This window comes from Chiloscyllium plagiosum, chromosome 35 (genome assembly GCF_004010195.1).
Source record: "Chiloscyllium plagiosum isolate BGI_BamShark_2017 chromosome 35, ASM401019v2, whole genome shotgun sequence".
In the NCBI taxonomy this organism is placed as follows: Eukaryota; Metazoa; Chordata; class Chondrichthyes; order Orectolobiformes; family Hemiscylliidae; genus Chiloscyllium; species Chiloscyllium plagiosum.
Genome location: NC_057744.1, coordinates 23,155,774 through 23,180,208, shown reverse-complemented (window position 1 = coordinate 23,180,208; position 24,435 = coordinate 23,155,774). Strand labels below are relative to the sequence as shown.

Genomic DNA, 24,435 nt, shown 5'->3' with positions numbered 1-24,435 from the left:
TATTACTCCCTCACTTTGTAGCCTGGGAAGCCTAAGATGGTGATGGAGTACTGGAGTGGCTGGTTTGACCATTGGGGAGGGGATCATCACGTCTATCATGAAGGTATGTTCACTTCGTTTGAACTTTATTTTCAATTCAGTTTGTCCCTTTCTATTTGGCTTGGCTTCAGTAAATGGTATTTTCTGCTGTTTCAGTTACCTGTGGTAAGTATAGTGATGGCTGGAGTTGTGAAGAGCAGTTTGTTTTTAGCTTGAGACAAAAAATCTGCTGGATGCTGGAATCCAAGCAGGAGGCTGGAAGAACACAGCAAGCCAGGCAGAATCAGAAGGTGGAGGAGTCAATATTTCAGGTGTAACCCTTCTTCAGGACTGGGGTTACATGAAGGGGGAGGTGCAGGTAAAGGGGATGGCGGGGGCAGGGTGGTGAAGTGGGGATTGGTGAAGACAGGTCGAGGGTACGACCTGGTTGGTCGATGGGAGGAACGGGGTGGGGCTGGGATGGGAAGGGAGGTTATTTGAAATTGGAGAACTCCATGTTTATTGAGTCCTTTTGGGCTGTAGGCTGCCCAGGTGGAAGATGAGGCCTTATTCCTCCAAATTGCAGTTAGGTTTGTTGTGGCAATGCAGGAGGCCAAGGATGGTCATGTCAGAAAAGGGTGTGGTATGGGGAATTAAAATGGGCGGTGACTGGGAGGTCCAGTCAGCCTCTGTAGGCCCGGCTGAGATGCTCGGTGAACTGTACTCTGTTTACATTTGGTTTCACCGATGCAGTGAAGACCACATTAGGAGCACCTGTCTTTGCAACCATCCCATTCCTCAAGGCCTGCAGATACATTTTAAACTCTCCAAATTTGAACCCACCTTTGATGTTCCATACTTGCAATCCTCCAATGCCTCCATGAGCAATTCTCTCTCTGGATTCTCCACTTCTCTCTCTCGGTGACGCAGAGGCACCTCCATGCCCTCTCCTCTACCCTCCCCCAGCTCAAGGAGCTCCCTTTCCCAAACGTGGGAGACCTCTACAATTCTACATCCAATGCAGAATCCACCAGCTCAACAAAGTTTCTCAGTTCCATAACCGATATAAAAAAATCGAAAGTCTGCAAAACTCTGCTCCTCTCACCTCCCGTCAGAGAACTTGCTCATTGTTTGGAATTTGTGCCCTGGTTCCAGCTGTCACCAGGCCCTGACCCCACTGCCGCTGCCATTCCCCACATGGAGACTTCATCCAGCAATGGGCCTCTCCAGTCCAAAGTGACTTGTGGGTCGGATGCCACTTCCGGTTTCAGGTAGGTACCTGTGCCTTTGTAACCACCTACTGCGACCTCCAGGTACTCACCCATAACCTCCGTCTCCACTCCGGACATCTCCAGCAACACTGCCCCGGATTCTGGCGCCAAAAACACTTGGACTGGCCTCCACTTCCCTCCAGCTTCTGGCCCCGCCCACTCTGCAAGCAAGACTCTGATCCATTTCCCAGGGTAATCCCTGGGTCCTACCGCCTACCTGCAGCCAGCCAGCCAGCACACCACACCTGCTCTCCCTCCTCATCGATCCACCCCCACAATGCACCCTAATTCACTACCCCCCAACTTTGAATTCTCTGAAGCCGAACAGTCTGCCCTCAGGAAAGGGCTCTCATTTATATCCCTCTGCCCCCACCTCATCGAATTCCACACCCAGCATAACATGGAGCTCTTCTTCCACCACCTCTGTCTCTGCCTCCTTCTTTGAGAAAAACTCCCAACTTCCCTCTGAGGACCTCTTCTCCCACCTCCAACCTTCCTCCTCCACTTGGTCAAACCCACCCTAGACCTTTTCATTGCTGACTGCTAATATGACGTCAGCTGCCCCAATTTCTCCATCCCCTCACCCACTCCAATCTCACCCCCTTTGAACATGCAGTGTTCCACTCTCTCCGCACCAACTCTTGGTTCACTATCAAACCTGCTGACAAAGGCGGGCAGTGGTAGAAGTCCGTTCTCCAGATTATGTCGTAGAGGCTAAACGCCAACTCTCTGACACCACGTCCTACCTTCCCCTTGACCACAACTCTACCGTGACCTATCAGGCCAAAATCACTTACACTGTCCGTGCCCTCATAGACTTCAGTGATCTCCCCTCCACTGCCTCCAATCTCATAGTCCCCTCCAGTCCTGCATTGCTCGGTTCTGTGTGCTCCCTAAGATCCACAAGCCCAGCTACCCCGGCCGACCCATCGTCTCTGCATGCACCTGCCCCACCAAACCCATCTCGTCCTACCTTGACATCATCCTCTCCCTTGGTTCGGACACTTCCCACCTACATCCACAACACCAACCATGCCCTCCACCTCTTACAGTAACATCAGCGCTTTGTCTTCACTATGGATGTACAGTCCCTATACACGTCCATACCCCACAAGGATGGCCTGCAGGCCTTCTGCTTCTTCCTGTCCAACAGACCCATCCAGTCTCCTTCCATCAATACCCTTCTCCTCCTCGCCAAACTGGTCCTCACCCTCAATAACTTTTTCTTTTACTCATCCATTTTCCTTTAAACCAAGGGGTTGGCCATGGGCACTCGGGCCCTGCAATGCCAGCCTCTTTGTTGAACAGTCCCTCTTCAGTACCTACACAACACTGTGCCCCAACTCTTCTGCTGTTACTTCAATGACTGCATCGGTGCAGAGCCCTGCACCAAGGCTGAACAGGAGCAGTTATTGACTTCACCCACAACTTGCACTCCGCCCTCAAATTCGCTTGGTCCATCTTGGGCACCTCTCTCCTTTCTTGACCTCTCCATTTCCATCTCCGGCGACAGTCTCCAAATGGACATTTATGATGAACTCACAGATTCTGACAACTACCTAGACTCACCTACTCCCACCCAGTATCCTGCAAGAACTGCATCCCATTCTCACAATTCCTCCGCCTATGCCGCATCTGTTTGGATGAGGAGATATTCCATTTCCAAGCATCCCAGCTGTTCACCTATTTCGAACAACATGTCTTTCCTCCCTCTGTTATCCAGACAGCCGTCCACAACACCACTCCATTCCTCTACTCTAAACCACACCCCCCCGACCAAACGCAATCAAGACAAAGTCTCTCTTGTCCCCATCAGTCTCCATATCTAATGCATCCTCCTTAAACACTTCCGCCAACTCCAACCAGACCCCACCCATTCATCTCCTCCCCACCTCTCTGCCTTCTGCATGTACCATTCCCTTCACCATTCCTTGGTTTGTGTTACTCTCACCACCAACCCCACTGATCCAGCAGGTACCTTCCCCTGCAACCGGAAAAGATGTAAAACCTGCTGGCACACCACCCACTTCACCTTCATCCAGGGCCTCAAACAGTCCTTCGAGGTGAAACAATGGTTCATCTGCCTCTCTTCCAACCTAGTTTACAGCATCAGGTGCTCCCGATGTGGTCTGCTCTACATCGGGGAGACCAAACGTAAACTTAGAACAGTTCACCAAGCATCTTGGCCGGGCCCGTAGGGACTAACCGGACCTCCCAGTCACTGCCCATTTTAATTCCCCTTCCCACTCCCGTTCTGACATGACCATCCTTGGCGTCCTCCATTGCCACAACAAACCTAGCTGCAAATTGGAGGAACTACACCTCACCTTCCACCTGGGCAGCCTACAGTCTGGAGGACTCAACACTGAGTTCTTCAATTTCAAATAACCTCTCTTCCCATCCCCCAACTCCCTTCCCAGCCCCTCCCCATTCCCTTCCACTCCTCCCTGCCACCAACCAGATTCATTCCTCTCATTGATCAACCAGGTCGTACTGGCTACCTGCCTTCACCAATCGCCACTTCACCACCCTGCCCCCACCACCCTCTTTATCTACAGCAGCCCCCACACCCACCCCCAGCCCAGAAGAAGGGTTACACCTGACACATCGACTTCTCCACCTCCTGATGCTGCCTGGCTTGTTGTTCTTCCAGCCTCCTGCTTATCTACCTTGCTGTTAGTTTAAGCATTTCTTTGCGTTTTGTATGAATGAAGCCCGTCCAAATCTTTGTGGCTGGTTGTAATATCACACACAGCTTAGAAACTAATGTGTGAAAATAGCTCTTAGCTCCCTCTGGTGAAGTTTTAAAAATTTTACAGCCTGCTTTCAACTCACGAAGAACACAATTACAATGGGATTTTATCCACCCTTTATAGGATGAATTAGCACACCAGGGCAAATGCAGCTGCCCCAGCTGCGATCAGTTGAGTGTAAGAAAATATTCGATAACAGCATAATAATTAAATCATGTGAAACACTTTATCGACTTTCCAATGATATGGACATTGAAGAAACGGAAAGAAATTGCATTTATTGTCAGACCTGTCATGCCACAGGACATCCTAGACAACTTCACAACCAGTCAGTCCCACATTTCACATGGATTAACTGTTGTAAAATAGAAATCTTGATGGCCATTTGTATGCAGCAAGCTCTCAAAAGCATAACAATCCCGTAATGACTAGATAATCTGGTGATGTTGGTTAAGGGCTAAGTATTGGCCAGGATATGTGATGAATTTCCTTGCTGTTCTTTGAAGTAGTGAAATCTTTTACTTCCACACAAGATCTCAGACAGAGCTTCAATTTAGTGTCTCATCTGAAAGATGACACTCTGACATTGCAGCACTCTCTCACTTCTGCCATGACGTGTAGTCTCTAGAGTGGGATTTGCATCCACTTCTGTTATACTCCGTCCCTCCCTTTGTTTCCTTTCAGGACAAACTGGACCACCATAATCGCCAGAGTTCCAGAACAGGCGGGGAGTGGCGGAGATGAGGCTCCTTGCGTTGTATGCGAAGAAGATAGTGGAGCTGGCCAGTGATGAATAGGACCACTTGTGTTGGCGATGCACCAATGGACAGCCAACCCAGTTATCTCCTTTGTTCTGTGCTGCTCTCCAATTATGGGGACAAACTCATTCTTAATCTCCTCCAGTTTTTACCCATCTTTTCTGATGAATTTCCTCAAGGTCAGTGCTGGAGATTCCCAGCTTCGTTTCACCTTTGAGGTGGAAATGGGTTAAGTCAAACAAGCTGCACTGACAATGCTTTCACCTGTTCCCTGCACCTGGATGGAGACTTTCAGTGCAGTGATTACTCTGTTTAGGTTAGATTTGAGTCATGACTTGGTGAACACACCACTGAAATGTTGCAGAAGGAAAACCAAGATTATTGGCACTCAAAAGGGTTCTGGAGACCTTGCATCTGTTCAATCCCAGGTAGAAGACGTCCTGTCAACCATTAGTGACTTGGTCATCCTCAGTGGCTGCTGGACATGTGCTCAGACATGCACACTGTTGCTCCTGCTCCTCAGATGTTGCCTGAATGGCTGTGCTTTTCCAGCACCACACTTTTTGATTCTGATCTCCAGCATCTGCAGTCCTCACTTTCTCCACACTGTTGCTATAGCCGTGGGTTCAAGAGACCTCTACTTTGATCCAGGTACCCCTTCTCAAATTGATGTTAACAGGCAGCCCGAGGGAGGATGAGGAGCACCAAACAGACAGATTTACACCAGAAGCTGTTTCTTAAGAAAGTCCAGTGTAACCTCCACCCCTGCTCCCCAGCACTCCTTCCTGTGATCCCAAAGCCTGCAGCATTTCTAGTTGAGGAGGGTCAGCTTGCATCTGGGCTGGATGGTGTTTGTAGGCCAGAGGCCTCAGATACAATTGCCTAAGTCTTCAAAGTTAACCAGGCAAACAGCAAAGCAAGCTTCCTGTACCCCAGCTGTGGAAGTCAGGCCTGCATCTGAAAGTAATGTGGAGGAGGATGAAGAAAACATAGAGGGCAAACAAGGTCAAATGCCCTTGTAAATGAGCGACCACCTTTAAAAAATTACTACATATTCACTTGCATTCTTGCAGCGTCTGCTGCAATATAATACCTGCTGTCAGATCTGGTGAGATCACACCCATGTGACCGGCTCTTCATACAGCCCCAGCATATAAAAGCTTTCAATCACCAAGAATTGCTGTTCTCTCATATGTTATTGACACTGAATGAAGTAGCCCTCTGATGTCACGGATCCTTGAACTGTGATGTTGGAGACTACGGCCAAGGCATTGCTCATTGATGTGGACTGCAATGAGCATAAACAAAGTGCCCACTGAATGTGCGAGAATCTGGCCTGCATACAGCATTTTGTATTTACATCAAGTCTTTGCATGTGTCTGCTTCTCAAAGAAGTTCACTTACATTCAAGTTTGGGAGATATAGAATGGCAGCTCATGTGTCCAACATCCCTCTAGTTCAATGGTCTGTCAAGAAAAGGTGCATGAACTGCTACCTCTTGCAGGTAAACACCATCTTCAAGCATTTCAGGGTGACTGAACAATCTGTGTTTATTGTGAAACATTGAAGGGTTCTATGTGATTGGAAGGATCAAAAGGGGATTCCCAAGGATTCTTGTCAATTTGATGGCCATCATGAAGGCCTGCAATGCATGTCCCACAGATGTTATATCCTCATACATTCCTTTAAAATATTAGTGCATGCATTCTAAGTACACAGTCTTGCTGCTACTTTTCTAACAATCATACTGGGCAGGTACTTTGAAAGTGGGATCACCTGAAGAATACAAGTAAAACAAGGTCCATGTGTCCTTTGCACCATGCAGGGACTGATTTCTGGATTGGGGAAGCAGTGACCATATTGATATTTTCGCTAAACTGTTAATCCAGAGCTCCAGGTAATGTTCTGGGGACCCAGGTTTGAGTCTCACCAAGACAGATGGTGGAATTTGAATTAGATAAAAATCTGGAAATATGACCATGAATCCAATGTTGGTTGTCAGAAAAACCTATCTGGTTCACTAATATTCTTTAGGGAAGGAAACTGCCATCCTTACCTGTTCTGGCCTATGTGTGACCCCAAACCCACAGCAATGTGCTTGACTCTTAATTCCCCCCGGGCCATTAGGGATGGCCGAGTCAGTGGATATCCTCATCCTGAGAATGAAAAATGAGCAACAGAATTGCAAAGTTATGCAAAGTCCAAACCAACTCACTCATCCAGGAAGTCTGTGGCTCTGAAGTTGTTTCTCGGCTCTTGAACCCAGTGATGCACTGCTCTCTCCTGCTTTCCTGGATGGTCTTTTCCAGTTAATGTTCTGACTGTTTGCCGCATCTTCAATCTCATAAAATTATTCTGTCAGCATTTCATCTGCAACTGTGGAAGCTGGCAGCCTGTACACTGTGGTCACTCACAGCCTGAATGCCTCCCAACTGAGCCCTAAAGTCACTCAGTGCAAAGTAACAAGCTAAGTCCCACGAGGAGCCTGTCTTCATGTCAGTGCAAAGTCATTCTGTCTAGGAAGAATACTGCAGATAGGTGGAAATCAGAAACAAACATGGAGAATGCTGGAGAAACTCAGCAGGTCTGCCACCAGCTGTGGAGTGGAAACCGTTGATGTTTTGAATCCGGTATGGCTCCTCTTCAGAACAGTTCTGTGGAAACTAGTTACCAGATACCTGCACTGTTACCAGATACCTGCTCTGTGTTACCTGCCATCTGCTTGCATCATTAATTTACTTGCTGGAGGCGAAGAGAATTGGAAGTGCAATGTTAAGAGAACAAGTTGGGGTAAAAAATTAGTTGTGTGAAATTTAAACTATTCGCCATTGAAGGGCAAGATTCTGGACTCATTATTTAAGGCTTGCATCAAATATACAAAGCAAGAGTAGATTATTCAGTTCCTCGAGCCTGCTCCACCATTTCGTCAGAGTATGGCTGATCTGATTCTAACTTCAACAACAATATTCCTGCCTACCCTGATAACCTCTCAGTCCCTTACATAACAAGTATTTATCTACATCTGCCTTAAATAAATATTCATGATCTCTTGATCCATTACTTTATTCAGGGAGAGAGTTCCAAAGACTCCCGGTCTTCTGAGAGGAAAAGAAACTGCCTCATCTCTGATGTAAATGTAAATGGCCAACTTAATTTTTGAACAGTAACTTGCAGTTCTAGATTCTACTGTCAATGGAAACATCCTCTCCACATCTTCCCTGTCAATACCCTTCTTCAGGATTTTGTTTCAATCAAATCTCTTACTCTCCTATGGTCCAGCCCATACAAACCCAGTGTGTTTAACCTTTCCTCCATTAACCTGTAGTTTCCAGGTGTTGTGAATTTTCTCTGAACTGCTCCTGATGCCTTTGCATCCTTCCATTAAATAAGGCAGCCAAGACTGTACATAGTATTCAGGATGCAGATTCACTCGTGCCCTGTGTAATTGAAGCATAACTTCTCTACTTTTGTATTCAATTTCCCTTATGAGAAATGGTACTGTTCTAATAGCTTGCTTGATTACTTGCTTACTAATCTTGAGTTATTCATGCACAAGGAAAGCCAGATCTCTCTGCATCCCAGCTTTGCAATCACTGCCCCATTTAGATGTTTTTTTTTATTCTTTCGGCTAAAATTAACATATTATATTTCACATTATACTCCTTTTACTACAACTTAACACACTCATTGAAATTGTCTATATCATTTTGTAACCTACTTGTGTCCTCTCCACAACTTACTTTCTGATCTATTTTGGTGTCATCAGCAAATTTGGTAACTGTACCTTCTGTCCCATCATAGACAATGTTCATTAAATTGTAAGTAGTTTGATTTCTGCGGATCTCAGTGGCACAAGACATTTCATATTTCCCACTTGGAAAAGACCCATTTACACCACTCCTCTACTTCTTCTGTGCTACCTAATATTTTATCCATAACAATATGCTACACCTCCATGAATTTTCCTTTTCCACAATAACCTTGGATGGTGGCTTCATAATGGAAAAATTGGGAACATTTTACTTTGTCAGGGCTATAATTTTTTTTCATTCGTGCTCGCCATAATTTTTGTCACACCAAGAAGGGAAAACGTCTGCCCTCAGTTTTCTTCTTTTGATTTATCACGTAAGACCAGGAGACATAAGAGCAGAAATTAGGCCATTTGGCCCATCATGTCTGCTCTGCCATTCAATCATGGCTGATAGGTTTTTCAAGCCCATTCTCCCACTTTCTCCCTGTAACTTTTGATCCCTTTGGCAGTCAAGAACTTATCTATCTCTGTTTTAAATATATTCAATGACCTGGCCTCCACAGCTTTTTGTGGCAATGAATTCTACAGATTCACCACTCTAGCTGAATAAATTTCTCTTTATCTCCGTTCTAAAAGGTCTTCCCTTCACTCTAAGGCTGTGCCCTCGGATCCTTGTCTCTCCTGCCAATGGAAGTATTTTCCCAACGTCCACTCTGTCCAGGCCATTCAGTATTCTGAAGTTTCAATCAGATTCCCACCTCATCCTTCTAAACTCCATTGAGTATAGTCCCAGAGTCCTCAAACATTCCTCATATGTTAAGTCTTTTATTCCTGGGATCATTCTCGTTAACCTCCTCCGGACCCGCTCCAGGCCAATACATCTTTCCTGAGGTATGGGGCCCAAAATTGCTCACAGTAGGCTAAATGTGGTCAAACTGGAGCCTTTTAAACCCTCAGAAGTGCATTTCTACTTTTATATTCTAGTCCTCTCATAATGAATGACAACATTGTATTTGCCTTCCTAACTACCGACTCAACCTGCAAATTTACCTTAAGAGAAACCTGGACTAGAGCTCCCAAGTCCCTTTGCACTTCAGATTTCTGAACTTTGTCCTCGTTTAGAAAATAGTCCATGCCTCTATTCTTCCTACCAGAATGCATGACCTCACACTTACTCACGTTGTATTTTATCTGCTGCTACTTTGCCCACTCTCCTAATCTTTTTAAGTCTTTCTGCAGCCTCCCAGCCTCCTCAATGCTACCTGCTCATCCACCTGTCTTTGTATCACCTGAATCTTTATCCATAACTTAGAGATATTTTGAGAATAATAAATATTTACTGTAGGTAATAGAAAGCTGCTTGTGTTTGCTTTTGCAAAATATCCAGTCATTGCAGTAATCTTGAAGTAAGTAGTGGTCACTTGACACCAATATTCATGTGTTTGAACCCTGTAGATTGTGGGAGAAATGGAAAACTGATGGATATACAATTGCATGAATTTAAACTCTCCAGAATGAATGATTTAGGAGGTCACAGAACATCAGTGAATCTTGGAGGAGAGTATTCTTCCATGTAGTTGTAGCTTAGGAGGAGTAAATGAGTAAAGTTCAGATTGGCATCAGAGATAAAATGGGGAAAGGCAAATGCAATTACAACAAAGAGATAAAGTTAATCTTGTGTCAGGCATACATTCTGTAATATTTTGTTGTACAAATGTAAGTCTTATACCTCATTAGATCCTTTTTTTTTGTGTTAAGTTTCCTATACTTACGGTTATGTGTATAGCTAAGCCATGATGTTCTTTAGGAGCAGGTAAGTGAATATATGAAGATGTTCCATTGTTGATTTCTTCTGCAGGAATACTGAATACCATTGCAGCACTTTTAAACAAGGGTGTATCCATAAATCTCTACATGTTTCATGGAGGAACCAACTTTGGCTTTATGAATGGTGCTCAGGACTTTGGCACCTATATTGCTGATGTAACCAGCTATGGTGAGTACACTTGACTTGTCACCAGATTTCCTTTAATTGTTCCTTTTAGGAAGTTCAGATCTTAACAGAATTCTTCAAGCCAATCAGGTCAATCAATTGTTTCTTAAGGTTTTGACTCCAGATGCAAGTATTTTCAAATTTTGTAATCGTACCTTCCATCTCTTTATCGGTTTCTTCTTGTCATGAGCATTGTTAGAACAGGACCACTTTTCAATTAGTTTCGAGGGGAAAGTCAGACAATCAAAACTACTTGTTTGCAACACCAAAACAGTCAAACCAGAGACTTCCTGTGATATGTAGGGCTCTGTGTCATGTTGGAAAATGTATTTGGCAATTCACTCGGCAGACAAGTTATCTTCTAAGAAGATTAAAAGGTCCTCAATGAATAAACATGTGGAAATAAAGCTGGAGAGCAGGAGATAATTTTCCTTCTGGTGGCGTGCTGCTGAATAAGTTTGTGTAAATTTCCTTTTGTGCTATTTTGATACAATCATTTATGAATGTATTAAATTATATAGTTACCAAAGAATTTTACCCCTAGATTAATGAGGGCAGTGCACTGTCATAAAATTAAACTACAGTGTTGGTTATAAAAGTAAGTTTTTGAAATTGAACACATTCCCTGACCGGAAGTTAACTAAAATTCATTTTGGCTTAAAAATGTGTTGCTGGAAAAGCGCAGCAGGTCAGGCAGCATCCAAGGAGAAGGAGAATCGACTTTTCGGGCATAAGCCCTTCTTCAGGATTCCTGAAACGTCGATTCTCCTTCTCCTTGGATGCTGCCTAACCTGCTGCGCTTTTCCAGCAACACATTTTTAAGCTCTGATCTCCAGCATCTGCAGTCCTCACTTTCTCCTAAAATTCATTTCGATCAATTTTAATTTGTGTGATAGTTTGGCCAAATGTCATGTGACTTTTACCTGTCCTCTAAAGGAACATAAACTACTATAGCACAGCAACAGGCACTTCAGCCCATGATGTTGTGCTAAAAGGACCCTTAAATTAAGGATAGCAAATGCTGAAAGACCAAAGTAGGTCTGTTCACATCTTCGACAAGTAAAGATCCATTCGTTGAAGATCTTTCTTTGGTCTCTTTTATCAATTTGAGCAAATTAGAGGGCAGTAATGAACAAGAAACAAAAGGTAAGTGCGCAGAGTTATTGAGATGTATAGCATGGCAACAGATCCTTCAGTCCAACTCGTCCATGCTGACCAGATATTGTAAAATAATCCAGTCCCATTTGCCAGCATTTGGCCCATATTGCTCTAAACCCTTACTATTCATATACCCATCCAGATGCCTTTTAAATGCTGCAATTATACCAGCCTTCACTACTTCCTCTAGCAGCTCATTTCAGACACGTATCACCCTCTGTGTGAAAATATTGCCCCTTAGGTCCCTTTTAAATCTTTCCCTTCTCATCCTAAACCTGTGCCTTCTAGTTCTGGATTCTCCCACCCTAGGGAAATGACCTTGTCTACTTACCCTGTCTATGCCCCTCATGATTTTATAAACCTCTGTAAGATCATCCCTCAATCTCCAATGCTACAGGGAAAACAACCCCAGCCTATTCAGCCTCTTCCTGTAGCTTACATCCTCCAAACCGGGCAACACCTTTGTAAATATTCTTTGAACCCTTTCAAGTTTCACCAGTTAATTTTTCAAACTGATGTTTGATAACTATGAACAGATTGATTGCAAAAAAAGCTACAAAGAAAAGGTGAGCTGTCATATGTATAGAGAGAAAGTGAGAGAGAGAGATATCAACACTGTCAATCTGGGAAAAGACTACAGTTCTTTCTTGAAAGAAGATGGTCATTGGGGGAGGTAAATGAACAAATGAATCTGACAAAGTAAGGTTTAAAAAGAACAATTTATGTTCCTAAAGAGAGAGTATTTAGCTTGGGAGGCTAAAGCCTGAAGTTATCTTGGGAATGATTCATGGTTTTTCTTGATGGAAAAACTCACTTAGATGGCCATTTTGATGGGTTCATTTACGTCTGGCTCTTCCACATTTTATTATGGGTCTTTTCTCTTTCATTCCTCTGGGTGCTGGGTCCTTTATTTGAAAATTCTGGTCAGTGCCTTTGGACTTGCAGTCAGGTACAGGCATTGTCATTGTCATCGTCATCATTATTTAAGAATTGGAAAGGTGCTGGTGCCGGTAAGCCTTCTTTCAGAACTGAACTAATTAAAGCTTCTTCTGCCAACTATAAATTGCATTTATACAATACTTTGAAAGCAACAAAGTGATCCAGTGTTATTAAACAAGATTTGGCACTAAACAAGGAGTTAGGACAAGTAACAAAACACTAGGGTCAATGTGATGTGTTTTTAAAAAGCTTCTTAAAGAATGGGAGACTGAGAAGTTTTGGGAGGGAATTTCATAAATTAATATCTAGCTATCTGAAACCACATCCACCAAACGTGGAAAGGCCTAAATCAAGACACACAATAATCAAACTGGAATTTACACATTGCCTCTTTCAAGTTTGAGCAAGTGCTTTTTGTACGTAGTCCGCTCTAACCCCAAAGCAATGTTTACTACTTGATTTTGATTGTGGGCTGTTTGGCCAGTCACTGAAATTTGATGTGTTATTGTCCCTTTTCAAAATTCAGGAGTTGAGTTTGATGCTGAACAATTCAGCTTTGATGATCAGTAATTTTGATGTTGTTTTTAAAGATTTGAAAATATTTTGAAACTATTAATATATTTTCAGCTGAATTTTTTTCTTATCTTTCAGATTATGATGCACCCTTATCTGAATCAGGAGACTACACAGAGAAATATACTCAAATTCGTGAACTTTATAGCAAGTGGTTGGGTAAATGCAATTTGCTTTTGTGAATTTTGTATTCTGTTTATTGTGAAAATAAGGTTTACAGACTTGTTTATCCAACAGTCTAGGATTGGACATTGAATGGAGTGTAATTGTCCTTCGATCCTCCGGCTCACAGTACTATGCCTGTCGAAATGCCCCTCTTTTTGTATTGCATGAGTAAAACATTATTTGAATGATTTAGGTAGAAAATGTAAACATTTCAGTACCTGCTTTCTGAAAGTATGGAAATTTTTATCGAGGTGTCCATTTCTGTTCATGTATCTGAAAGCCTTAAATTGAACATATGGCCCATTAAAACAGGTTTCATCAGCTGCCTGGAAACTCTGCAAATCCTGACTAGATTGGTGGGACTTAAATATCTGCTGTCACATTCAATGCATCAAATGGCTATAATTTATCAATGGAGGCATGCTCATAGGTTGGGCAGGTCTGCTAGGTGGTTTAAATGAGAAAGGTTGCAATGAGAGGGAATATTTCAATCTAAGGCAAAATGTAGGAAGATCTTTACTCTGCAATTGATCTTTGCTATTGCTGACAGTGAAAACATTGCTGTGGTGATGTTACAGCTGAATGTGCAATATTAGAATTTTAAATTGTGGAAGGATGGTTTAATATCTGTTCTTATGACATCAGCGTGACTGCAAACTGAAATAATCATTTCAAACTACAGTTTGGAAAGTTGAAAGCCAAACTTATTTGCTGTTGCAGAGAGTTGGTATATGGACTCGACAGACTAAATGGCCTCCTGCTGTGTTGTACCCATTCTGTCATTTCATAAGATATTTTTCCTAATCCCATTCTTCAGCCACTCCAAAATGTTTTTAATTGATATTAATTCATACAGTGTAATGACTTCAGTTGATTTGTTTTCCACTTTGTTACAGGTCAGAAGTTGCCTGAACAACCTGCTCAAATGTATAAAGCAAGATACACCACCATTCGCGTAAAAGAATACATTCCTTTGTGGGAAGCATTAAATCAATTGGAAAAGGTATAATTTTAGTGTCTCTGACTTTGGTATCTTTCAAAGCAATTTGAACATTGTCGATGAGTAATGCCAGTGCAGTTTAGAATTTGCTATTAACAGGTTTGGACATAAGAATCTTGATCATTGTTTACACACTTCTAATGTAATGAGCGCTACCCATTATGTATTAGAATGTATTAGAAACATCTTCCCCCCCCCCCCACATAATAATAGGTTAGAATTTTCATTGTGGGAGCTCAATGAGTCACTCACACTCCATTCCTGTATGTTATATTGGTTCACATTTTTTAAAAATTCACACCTTTAGTAAGTAATCAGAAGTTCTATCAAAACAAATCACATTATCATTAATTTCTTCAAAAGCATGAGCCAGGCAGAGACTAAATTTTCTCCTAATAAGTCTACCAAACTATTTGAAGACAAGTAATCTCTGTATATTCTCACCAGCTGCCCAGGAGCTGCTTGCAAAGCATTGGTCCAGTTGTACTTGTCTCTGTGTCAGCTGAGAAAGGGTTTCTGGAAAGTAAATGAGAGAGGAGTTTCACATACTGCCGTCTCCCAATTCCATACTCACAAGGGGCATTACTTGTTAAAAATGAAATCATGTGAGCCTCAGACCTTGACATCTTTTGTAAAGTTCTTTTGTAATAAATGCATTGTTTTAAAGAAGATTTAAAATGGAAACATTTTGTTTTCTGTAGAATAGTTTAATTCTCCAGTGCAGAATCAATTTTAATTTTCTGTGCTGTAGAGTAACATTTCTTCCACCCCTGGCCAATAAGTGATTGCCCAAATTGGTTCTATCCTGGAAGTTTAAAAGCAGCAATGGTTGCTTGAATGGATTGAATCAATTGAATAAATATATTGTTGAACCAATTATATTGAAGTGAACTAATGTTTATAAAACTGCAAGTTTACACCTGCAAAAAAGAAAATTAAAAAGGAAGAAATATAATATATAAAACTGCAAGTTTTTTTTCTTTGTGTGAGTTTCACACTTGAGGTTTGAAGTCATCAGGACATAATAAGCTTATCAGTTTTATTGATTTGTAATGTTCCCTCTGAAATCAGCAACTTATCTCTAACCTGCAAATTCCATTGTTGATTTATCTGTCTGGGGAAACTCTTGCTGATTTTAAAACTGTGTTTAAGTCTTTTGAGTACTCTTATTAGTTTTGTTGTAGATTGCTTCGGAGCACATCAGCAATCAACCATGTGTCATGAGTCATACTTTAAGTTTTCATGCTTTTAATTATTTTACGGCATCAAATCAATGCTGGCAAGGCCAGCAATTGTTGCCCATCCCAAATTGTCCTTGCGAAGTTGATAGCGATATGGTCATTAGATCTGGTGGAAGTGAAGCATGCAGTCTATGTTACTGCATGTTGTATGATCTCTGAATGTTAATACAAGAGGCTCTTCAACAGGATGACACGATGGCTCAGTGGCTAGTACTGCTACCTCCACGCCAGGGACTTTGGTTCGATTCCATCCTCAGATGACTGTCTGTGCAAACTCTGCATTATAATTGGGTTTGCACCGGGTGCTCCAGTTTCCTCCCACAGTCCAAAGATGCAGATTAAGTGGATTGGCCATGTGACATTGCCCATAGTGTCAGGGGATGTTCAGGCTAGGTGGATTAGTCCTGGGAAATGCAGGGTTACAGGGATGGGGTAGGTCTGAGTGGGTTACTCTCTGGATGGTTGGTGTGGAATTGTTGGGCCAATTGGTTGGCTTTCATGCTGTAGTGATTATATGATTCAAGGTCTTCAAGTAAAAATCAAAGTTTCTCAATTCTTATTCCACTGAAGGTTTTCAAATGTTAAATCAATGTGCTTATGGACATCTTTTAATTTGTTCATGGGATGTCAGTGTCGCTGGCTGGGGCTGTATTTATTGTTAACCCCCCACTCACCTTTGGAGAAAGGAATGGTGAGCCATCTTCTTGAACTGTCAGGTGTAGGTAGACCCACAGTGCTGTTAGGAAGGGAGTTTCAGGATTTTTGACTTAATGACAGTAAAGGAACGGCAATGAAGTTCCAAGACAGGATGGTGTGTCGTTTGGAGAAGAAAATACATTCGGTGTGTTCCTTTTGTATCTGCTGTCCTTGACCTTCTAGAGGTAGAGGTCATGAATTTGGAGGGTGATGCTACAAGACTTTGTCAATTGCTCTCAGGGTTGACTGGTGGAAGGTGAACAATGCTCAAGTGTTTGATGTTTCAGAAGTAACACTTTTCAACTTTTGTAGCCAATTCAAAGTGAAAGACCGATTAATATGGAAAACCTTCCAATCAACAATGGCAGTGGACAAGCCTATGGGTATACGTTATATAACACAGTAATAAACAGTGGAGGATTACTTCATTCTGGCCAGAATGTACGGGACAGAGCACAGGTAAGCTAGCAGTCTTTCTCACCATTGGTGCTCATTGGTTAAAATGGGATTTATGTTCCAAGGAAGGTACACATTTCAGTGCTTAGCATCAGTCACTGGAAAGTTGGATGGAAGAGGAATAATCTTCCCTATGATACAAATTGTGCATTTATCAAGGTATCACTGTACTGGAGGAACTTGGGGAATATTCTAATATTTCAGTGGCCAGGTACATGTCAAAGCAGCATGGGCCAGAGTTGCACATTGGGATCCTGCAGAATCCCCAATGCAGTTGATTGCATGGGATTTGATTTGATTAGATCCCCTACAGTGTGGAAACAGGTCCTTTGGCCTAACAAATCCACACCGACCCTCCGAAGAGTAACCGACCCAGACTCGTTTCCATACATTTACCTCTGACTAATGACCAACACTATGAGCAATCTAGCATGGCCAATCCACCTAACTTGCACATCTTTGGACTGTGGGAGGAAACCCATGCAGACACTGGGAGAATGTACAAACTCCACACAGACAGTCACCCAAGGTCCCTGGCGCTGTGAGGCAGCAGTGCTAACCACTGGACCACTCTGCTGCTCCTGGAAAATTTGAACAGTGGGCAAGTCTGCTGCATCTGGAGCCATGCAAACTATTCCATTATAGTTGGGGATTTTGAAAGGTTTTGACTCTCAAATTTATAGCTACCCAGGAAAGGGTAGAGGATTATCTGTAAGTTCTTTGTCACTATTAAACTGAATCCCCGATCCATTGCTGATCAACCATCCCCACCCCACCCCCAAACATCACTTTCCAACCCTGGTCCTGCTGAAGCCAGCCCAACCCAACACAATGCTATCCACCTCACTTATTTTGCACACTCATCTTTCCTTGGTCTTTCATAAAATCTTGGTTTTTTTTGGGACCTTTTATATTCCTGAAATATGGAAGCAGATGTCCTGAGAAAAATGTGTATGTAATTCTTCTCCTTTTCTGAGAAGATGTCTCTCTAATTTCCTCTAAGGGACACAACTAGGACTGGTGAGGCTCCAAGTCCAGGCACAATATAATCTCTGAGAGACGAGTGGGTAATTTTAAACAGAGTTAGCATTAGCTGATTCAGACAGTTATCAAAATATTGATTATGTTGAAAATGGAAAATGTTGCCAAATCTTAAATTTAAAAGCTTTCCAACTTCAGGTTAATAATTATACGTCATATTGAGTCAGGAAATAGACTGCACACAATTTAATGCCTGTAACTGGCACCTGAAACATGCAGTAAATTCTCAGTATCTGCAGAATCGCAAATTCTAAATTTGCCTAGATGCGCCCAAAAAAGTAACAAAAATCAACTTTGCAACATATCTGTGATTTTTAACCTCCTCTTAAATGAGCTCTGCATTTGTGAATTTCATCAATCCTCTGGCTTCTCAGGAATGGGACCCCCACTGATATGGAGGGATGACTGTATTTTGCACACTGTTGCTATGGCACAAATAATGGGGAATATGTTGCACTATAATAGTTTTGAAAGTGTCTGCTGGACATGTAAACTGCAGAATATAGCACTCAGTTTTATAGATGTAGGTGTGAATTCTAAAATGGTCTTCTATGCAGCTGGATTGATGGATTCCTGGATAGGTTTGTAATGGGAGCCCCTGTTCAGGAATTTCCAACACGGAAATCCTCTAAAGATACATGTACTACTTAATTTAATCTGATCGGGATTGGGCATAGAGTCACTGACCCTGATTGGAATTTCTGCATCTGGATTGGTAAGTGCAGATTGGACGGGCTGAATAGCGTGCTTCCACACTGTAGGGATTCTATGACGATTTTAGAAACTTGCCTGGTCTGGCCTATGTCTAACTCCAGACCCACAGCAATGTGTTTGACGCTTAACTGCCCTCTGGGCAATTAAGAATGAACAATAAATGCACAAATAAGGATTTTATTAATTAAGAATACAGACATATCTCATATCGCTATTGCAGACATTCTGAAGCAGTGACATTTGTTGATGTCGCAATTTAATTTCAGAATCACAGCTATGGAAAATGTCTGTTGAAAGGCACTGTGGCTGTTAAACTGAGTGACAGTTTCTCCTTTCCCTAAAATTGGCCCACCGATTGATGAAGACTTTAAGGTGAAGAATTTGAGATGAAAGCGTTTTTTGCATGTTCCTTGCAGTCAGGTTTTAATGTTTCTGCAGTTGAGTCTGCAGATGGAGACTTGCACCTGGGTGCAGTCTCACAGCGCTCTCTAATATGCATTCACCAAGTGGCCATGATCTTTTTGTGTGTCTGGACAGTGGCAGTCAGTTTTCTTTATAATGGTTTGGGGAGGAAGCAACAAGGTGAGATTTGTTACGATTGTTTTGGTAAGGAGCTGTCACAGAAACCGTTAGAGGAACAACTTCCATCTGTGCTGTAAACTTGTGTGAATGCTGATACAGCCAGGACTGAAACAATGATGATCTCTCTCAAATTGATTGCTCAATTCTAAACTTCAGTATCCATTAATTATAAAGAGCTTAGAAGAATAACTTACTTTATTGTTCATGTTTGGACAGACTTTTAAATCTGCACCTTTGTGGAGGGGAGGAAAGGGGTGAGACAGGAATCAGAGTTTCTATCCAGAGGATGGGTTTCCCAGTGCTCAGGAAGTTGGGAATCGGACAGCTTTAGGGAGGTGAAAGGGGATAAAATTGTTAGATCATTGCTTTTGCAGTCTGCTTGTGGGACTGGAGTAGTGAAGCATTTTTCACCTGCATCAACACACTTGTCTGCTTTACTGCCCACAGTCAAGGGAATAGGGAAGGCCAAATTTCCTTGCTATGTATCCTAAGTAATCCTTTAATACTGTACAGAGCTTTATGTTGACCATGTTTGGTTGTAACGAGCTAACGATATACGAAGTGAGGCATTTTATAAGGGAGGTGGAGTGAGAAACCATAGCCATCAGTGATATGTAAATGCAATAAAGCAATAGGCATTCATAGTGTTATTCTTGCTTAAGGTTGTTCCTCGCACTGCTGTGTGCTGACTGTTGGTCTCTCATAGCTGTTGAACTTTCTGTGTGATGAGTCTTTTTTCTGCCGTTTCAGATCTTTGTTGATGGCCAGTCAGTTGGATTCCTAGATTACAATAATGTGGAATTGGCTATCTCAGTTGCTACGGTAGGTGCCATTCGATATCAAATCTCCAAACTTTGTCTGTCATTAATTGAACAAATGATTAGTTATCAATGTTGCTCTTCATGGAGATTGCAGTAGATATTTGGGCTTTAGTTATTGATGGCTTCACAAAGACAGTGATTATAATGAAGGAAAATAAGCAAGAAAGAACTACAAATTATATCGTGCCATTTATCTCCCCATGATATTCAAAATTGTTTCTCCACTAACAACTTGTTTTGTTCTGCAGACAAAGACCGTATCTATTTTAAAATGCATATGGCAAATGAGAACCATGGCATGGTGACTCAGTGGTTAGCATTGCTGCCTCACAGCGCCAGGGGCCCGGGTTTGATTCCAGGCTCAGACAGCTGTCTGTGTGGCGTTGCACATTCTCCCCATGTCTGCATGGGTTTCCTCCACAATCCAAAGATGTTCAGGTTAGGTGGATTGGCCCTGTTAAGTTACCCATAGTGCTCAGGAATGTGTAGATTAGGTGCATTAGTCAGGGGTAAAATGTAGAGTAATGGGGGTTGGGTTTGGGTGGGATACTCTTCAGAGGGTTGGTGTGGACCTGTTGGCTGAAGGGCCTGTTTCCACACTCTAAGAATTCTAAGAACTGAAGACCAATTAACCTGTTTCTCGAGGTGTTCAATGAAGGATAAATGTTAGACCGTACATCAGGAGAAATCCTTGCTCATTTTTTTGAATAGCCACTGAATCTGGGGAATTGCCTGAACAGACTTTAAACTCCCATCCAAAGACAGAGCCACCTGCTCGCTGTGGGGTTAGTTTGAATTATGGGCTGGACTGTAAGGGACAGGGTTGAATCCATAATCTTCTGATTCAGAATAGCACTGGAAATGTAGGTTGAGGTGGTTTTGTCATGCCTAGGAAGACAGTAGAACCTCTGTGCAAAGGAATTGTAACTAATTATGGTAGCTGACTTCTAGTGGTATCTGCAAGAACTTTTCTGTGGGAGTTCAATTAAAGTGTAGAACAGAGGCAGTGCCCAACACTGCACTCAACATGGAGTTCAGTTGCTCTAAAAATGTCAGTTAGGGCTGCGTTATTCATTGGATGATAATCCTGGTGAAGGCCCACATAACCTGACTATGCGTAGTTAACGGACAACATAAAAACCCACAATCTTCCATCACTTCTTGGTATAATTCATTAAAATTCACTGTTAAAATGTTGTATAGTGCAGTTCTCACCTGCGATACACTGGACTCTCCAGCACAGTGACGTTATTGTAGAATGTCCCTCGGGGTTGACAGAGGAACCTTAATTATCCGGCATTCAATTATTCGAATATCCAGCAAGATCGCACAATCCCAATGCTCAGCTAAACTATGTTATCCGACATTTGATTATCCAGAATTTGATTTAACCAAACAAAATACTGCCCGCCTGTGTCCTTCGGTTAATTGAGGTTCCTCTGTATTATGTTAGTATTCTATTTTTGTTTTATTAATAAGTAAGATTTCTGTATTAATGGTTATGCAATCTTTTGTATTGTCTGTCTTTTTAAATCATTAAATTACTAAATCCATGGCAGTGTGAATCTGCAATATCGCTTAAAAGGGTATACGCTACCTCAAGATGTTCTGATAAAAATTATTTGGTGATGACATTCTTTGCTGCCTTGCATTGATTTTTTTGTTTCTTGCAGGGAAAGCGAAATTTGAGCCTTTTGGTGGAAAATCGTGGTAGAGTCAACTATGGAAACAAACTTGATGATCAGCGAAAAGGTGATTCTGTAAGATTACTAACAATGTGGTTTGTCCTCCTGCGTGAATAATGAGGGATTTCCGATCACAGAATTCGTATGGTGCAGATGAAGGCCATTCGGTCAGTTGTGTCTGCACCAGCTCTGAGCATTTTAACTTATTGCTCTCTTTTCCCAGTGACCCTGCAAGTCATCTCTGTTTAAATAATTGTCTCATGATAAATTGAATGCTTAAGTTGAACCTGCCTCCACCACGCTGCCAGGCAGTGCATTCCATCTCCTAATTACTCGCTGTAAGATTTTCATAGCTAACATTTGCTTCTTTTGCAAAGTGCTTTAATTCTGTGCCCTAGTTTTTGATCCCTTTAAGTGGGAGCAGTTTCTTCCTATCTATTCTGTCCAGGCCTATCATGATATTCAAAAACTCAATCCAATCTCCTCCAAACCTTCCAACTTCAATCTTTCTTTATAATTGAAGTTTCTCATCCTTGATACATTTTTTATAAACTTCTTCTGCACACTGTCCAATGCATTCACATGCTTCCTAAAATGTGGCACTCAACTGTATGCAATACACCAACAAAGGTCTAACTGGTGTTTCTTATAACTTTTTAGTATAACCTCCTTCCTCTTGTAGTCTCTGCCTGTATTAATAGAGTGTAGAATGTTTAAAGCATTATGCTTTATCTACCTGTCCTGTTACCTTTTTAATAATTTATCCATATGTATACCCAGGTGTCACTGGTACTACATATACTTTTTAATAACATCCTTTATTTAATACTGGCATTCCATTGTCTTTGTACCAAACTGTACCATCTCTCATTCTCTACATTGAACTTCATCTGCCATGTCACCTACTTGCCCATTCCACTGACTTGTCCTTTTGGAGTTTTATGGTGCTGCCTTCACAGGTGGCAATGCTTCCAGATTTTGTCGTCTCCACATTTTGAAATTTTCCCACCTTCAACACCATAATTCCAAACAAACGTATCTCTTAAACTCTGAGACCTGTGTCGCAGCTGTCTACTCTGTAACTGGATTCTTGACTTCCTGACCCATAGACTGCAATCAGTAAGATTGCAACAACATCTCCTCCACTGTAATCCTCAACACTAGTGCCCCATAACACCGCATACTCAGCCCCTACTATACTCCTTATACATTCACAGTCATGTGGCAAATTCCACCCCAACTTAGAAAACTTGTAAATGCAGAATACCACCATTGTAGGTCAGATCTTAAACAATGATGAGACAGAATACAGGAAAGAGTGCTAGTGGCATGGTGTAAAGACAACAATCTCTCCATCAATGTCAGCAAGACAAAGCAGCTGGTCATTGACTTCAGGAAGCAGAGTGGAGGGCAACCCCTTGTCTGCACAGTGGTGCTGAAGTAAAGGTGATCAAGAGGGTCAAGTTCATGGAAGTGATGATCACCACAATCTGCCCTGGTCGCCCATGTCAACGCAATGGTCAAGGAAGCACAACAACATCTCTACTTCCTCGGGAGGCTAAGGAATTTCGCATGTCCACAAGAACGCTCATCCGTTTTATAGATGCACCATAGAAAGCTTCCTATATAGATGCATCGCATTGTGGTGTGGCAACTGCTGTTTCCAAGACCACAAGAAACTACAGAACTTGTGAACATAGCCCAGTGCATTACACATACCAGCCTTCCATCCTTTGACTTCTATACTTCCCGCGACCTCAGGAAAGCAACCAACGTAATTGAAGACCCATCCCCTTCTGGTTATACTCTCTTCGTCGGGCAGAAAATATAAAGGTTTGAATACACGTTCTTCTGTATTGTTATCCGACTTTTGAATGAAGCTCTTAAATGTTAATTCTGATCTCTCTCTCTCTCTCTCTCTCTCTCTGCGCCTTCTCTTTGGCTGTAACACTGAATTCTGCACTCTGTTCTACTCCCCTCTGGTGCACTTTGTAAGGTATAATCTACCTGAATAACATACAAGACAATACTTTTCACTGCATCTCAGTACATGTGACACAATGTATCAATTAATTAATCAATCTATCAACCAGTTTACCAAGATCTAAATGCTTCTCCAGACCATGTAAAAATTGAGTCACCATCCAGCCCAAAAAATACTTACTAAACATCTCTCCCGGTATTTATGTTGCTGACTGTTTGATTCCATAAACTGTAACTTTTCTTACAGGTCTATTGTGTGGCATTGTCTTCTGGAAGTCTGTGTATACCACATCAACCGCATTGCCCTTGTCAATTCTCTCTGATACATTTTCAGAAATCTCCAGCAATTAGTCAGTCATGACTTTCTCTTAACAAATCCATGCTGTGATACTTCACCTACTTCTCCAATTAATTGGAAAAATATTTACAAAAATGCTCTGGAATTCAAGAGAACAATGGCCAATCTGATTTTAACCTTAACTTTACATTCCTTAATACCCCTGATAATTTTTCATACCATTATTTTCATTTCTTCTAGTTATAGCTGATGGGATTTCTTTTTCACTTCTGATCTCAACTTTTCCTATGTTCTTCTAGTCATTCTTCATGTTGCAATAGATTTCGGTTTATTAAAATTTCACTACCCTAATGTACCAAATCATGCAACCTCAAACACACCTGTATTGTCTCCCGCTGCCCCTGGGTCTCCAATTTAAACTTCACCTCGTACTTTACCATCATCTAACTCTGCAGCCCCCTGAGAACTTCATGTTTCTTCACTGCTAACCTCCTGTGCTCCACTCCTGCAACCCCTCCCTTCAGCCAAATCAACCTTCT

At 42.1% G+C, this 24,435-nt stretch overlaps 1 protein-coding gene across 1 annotated transcript in view; it reads left to right on the top strand.

Annotated features, from left to right (window-relative positions):
- LOC122540700 (beta-galactosidase-1-like protein 2) overlaps positions 1-24,435 on the top strand; it is a 92,125-nt gene that overhangs the window by 53,706 nt on the left and 13,984 nt on the right. Inside the window, exons 9-15 of the mRNA XM_043676815.1 lie at positions 22-103; positions 10,410-10,547; positions 13,293-13,373; positions 14,276-14,382; positions 16,629-16,775; positions 19,860-19,931; positions 21,604-21,682. Coding sequence (XP_043532750.1) covers positions 22-103; positions 10,410-10,547; positions 13,293-13,373; positions 14,276-14,382; positions 16,629-16,775; positions 19,860-19,931; positions 21,604-21,682 — 706 coding nt within the window. The remainder of the gene's footprint in view (positions 1-21; positions 104-10,409; positions 10,548-13,292; positions 13,374-14,275; positions 14,383-16,628; positions 16,776-19,859; positions 19,932-21,603; positions 21,683-24,435) is intronic.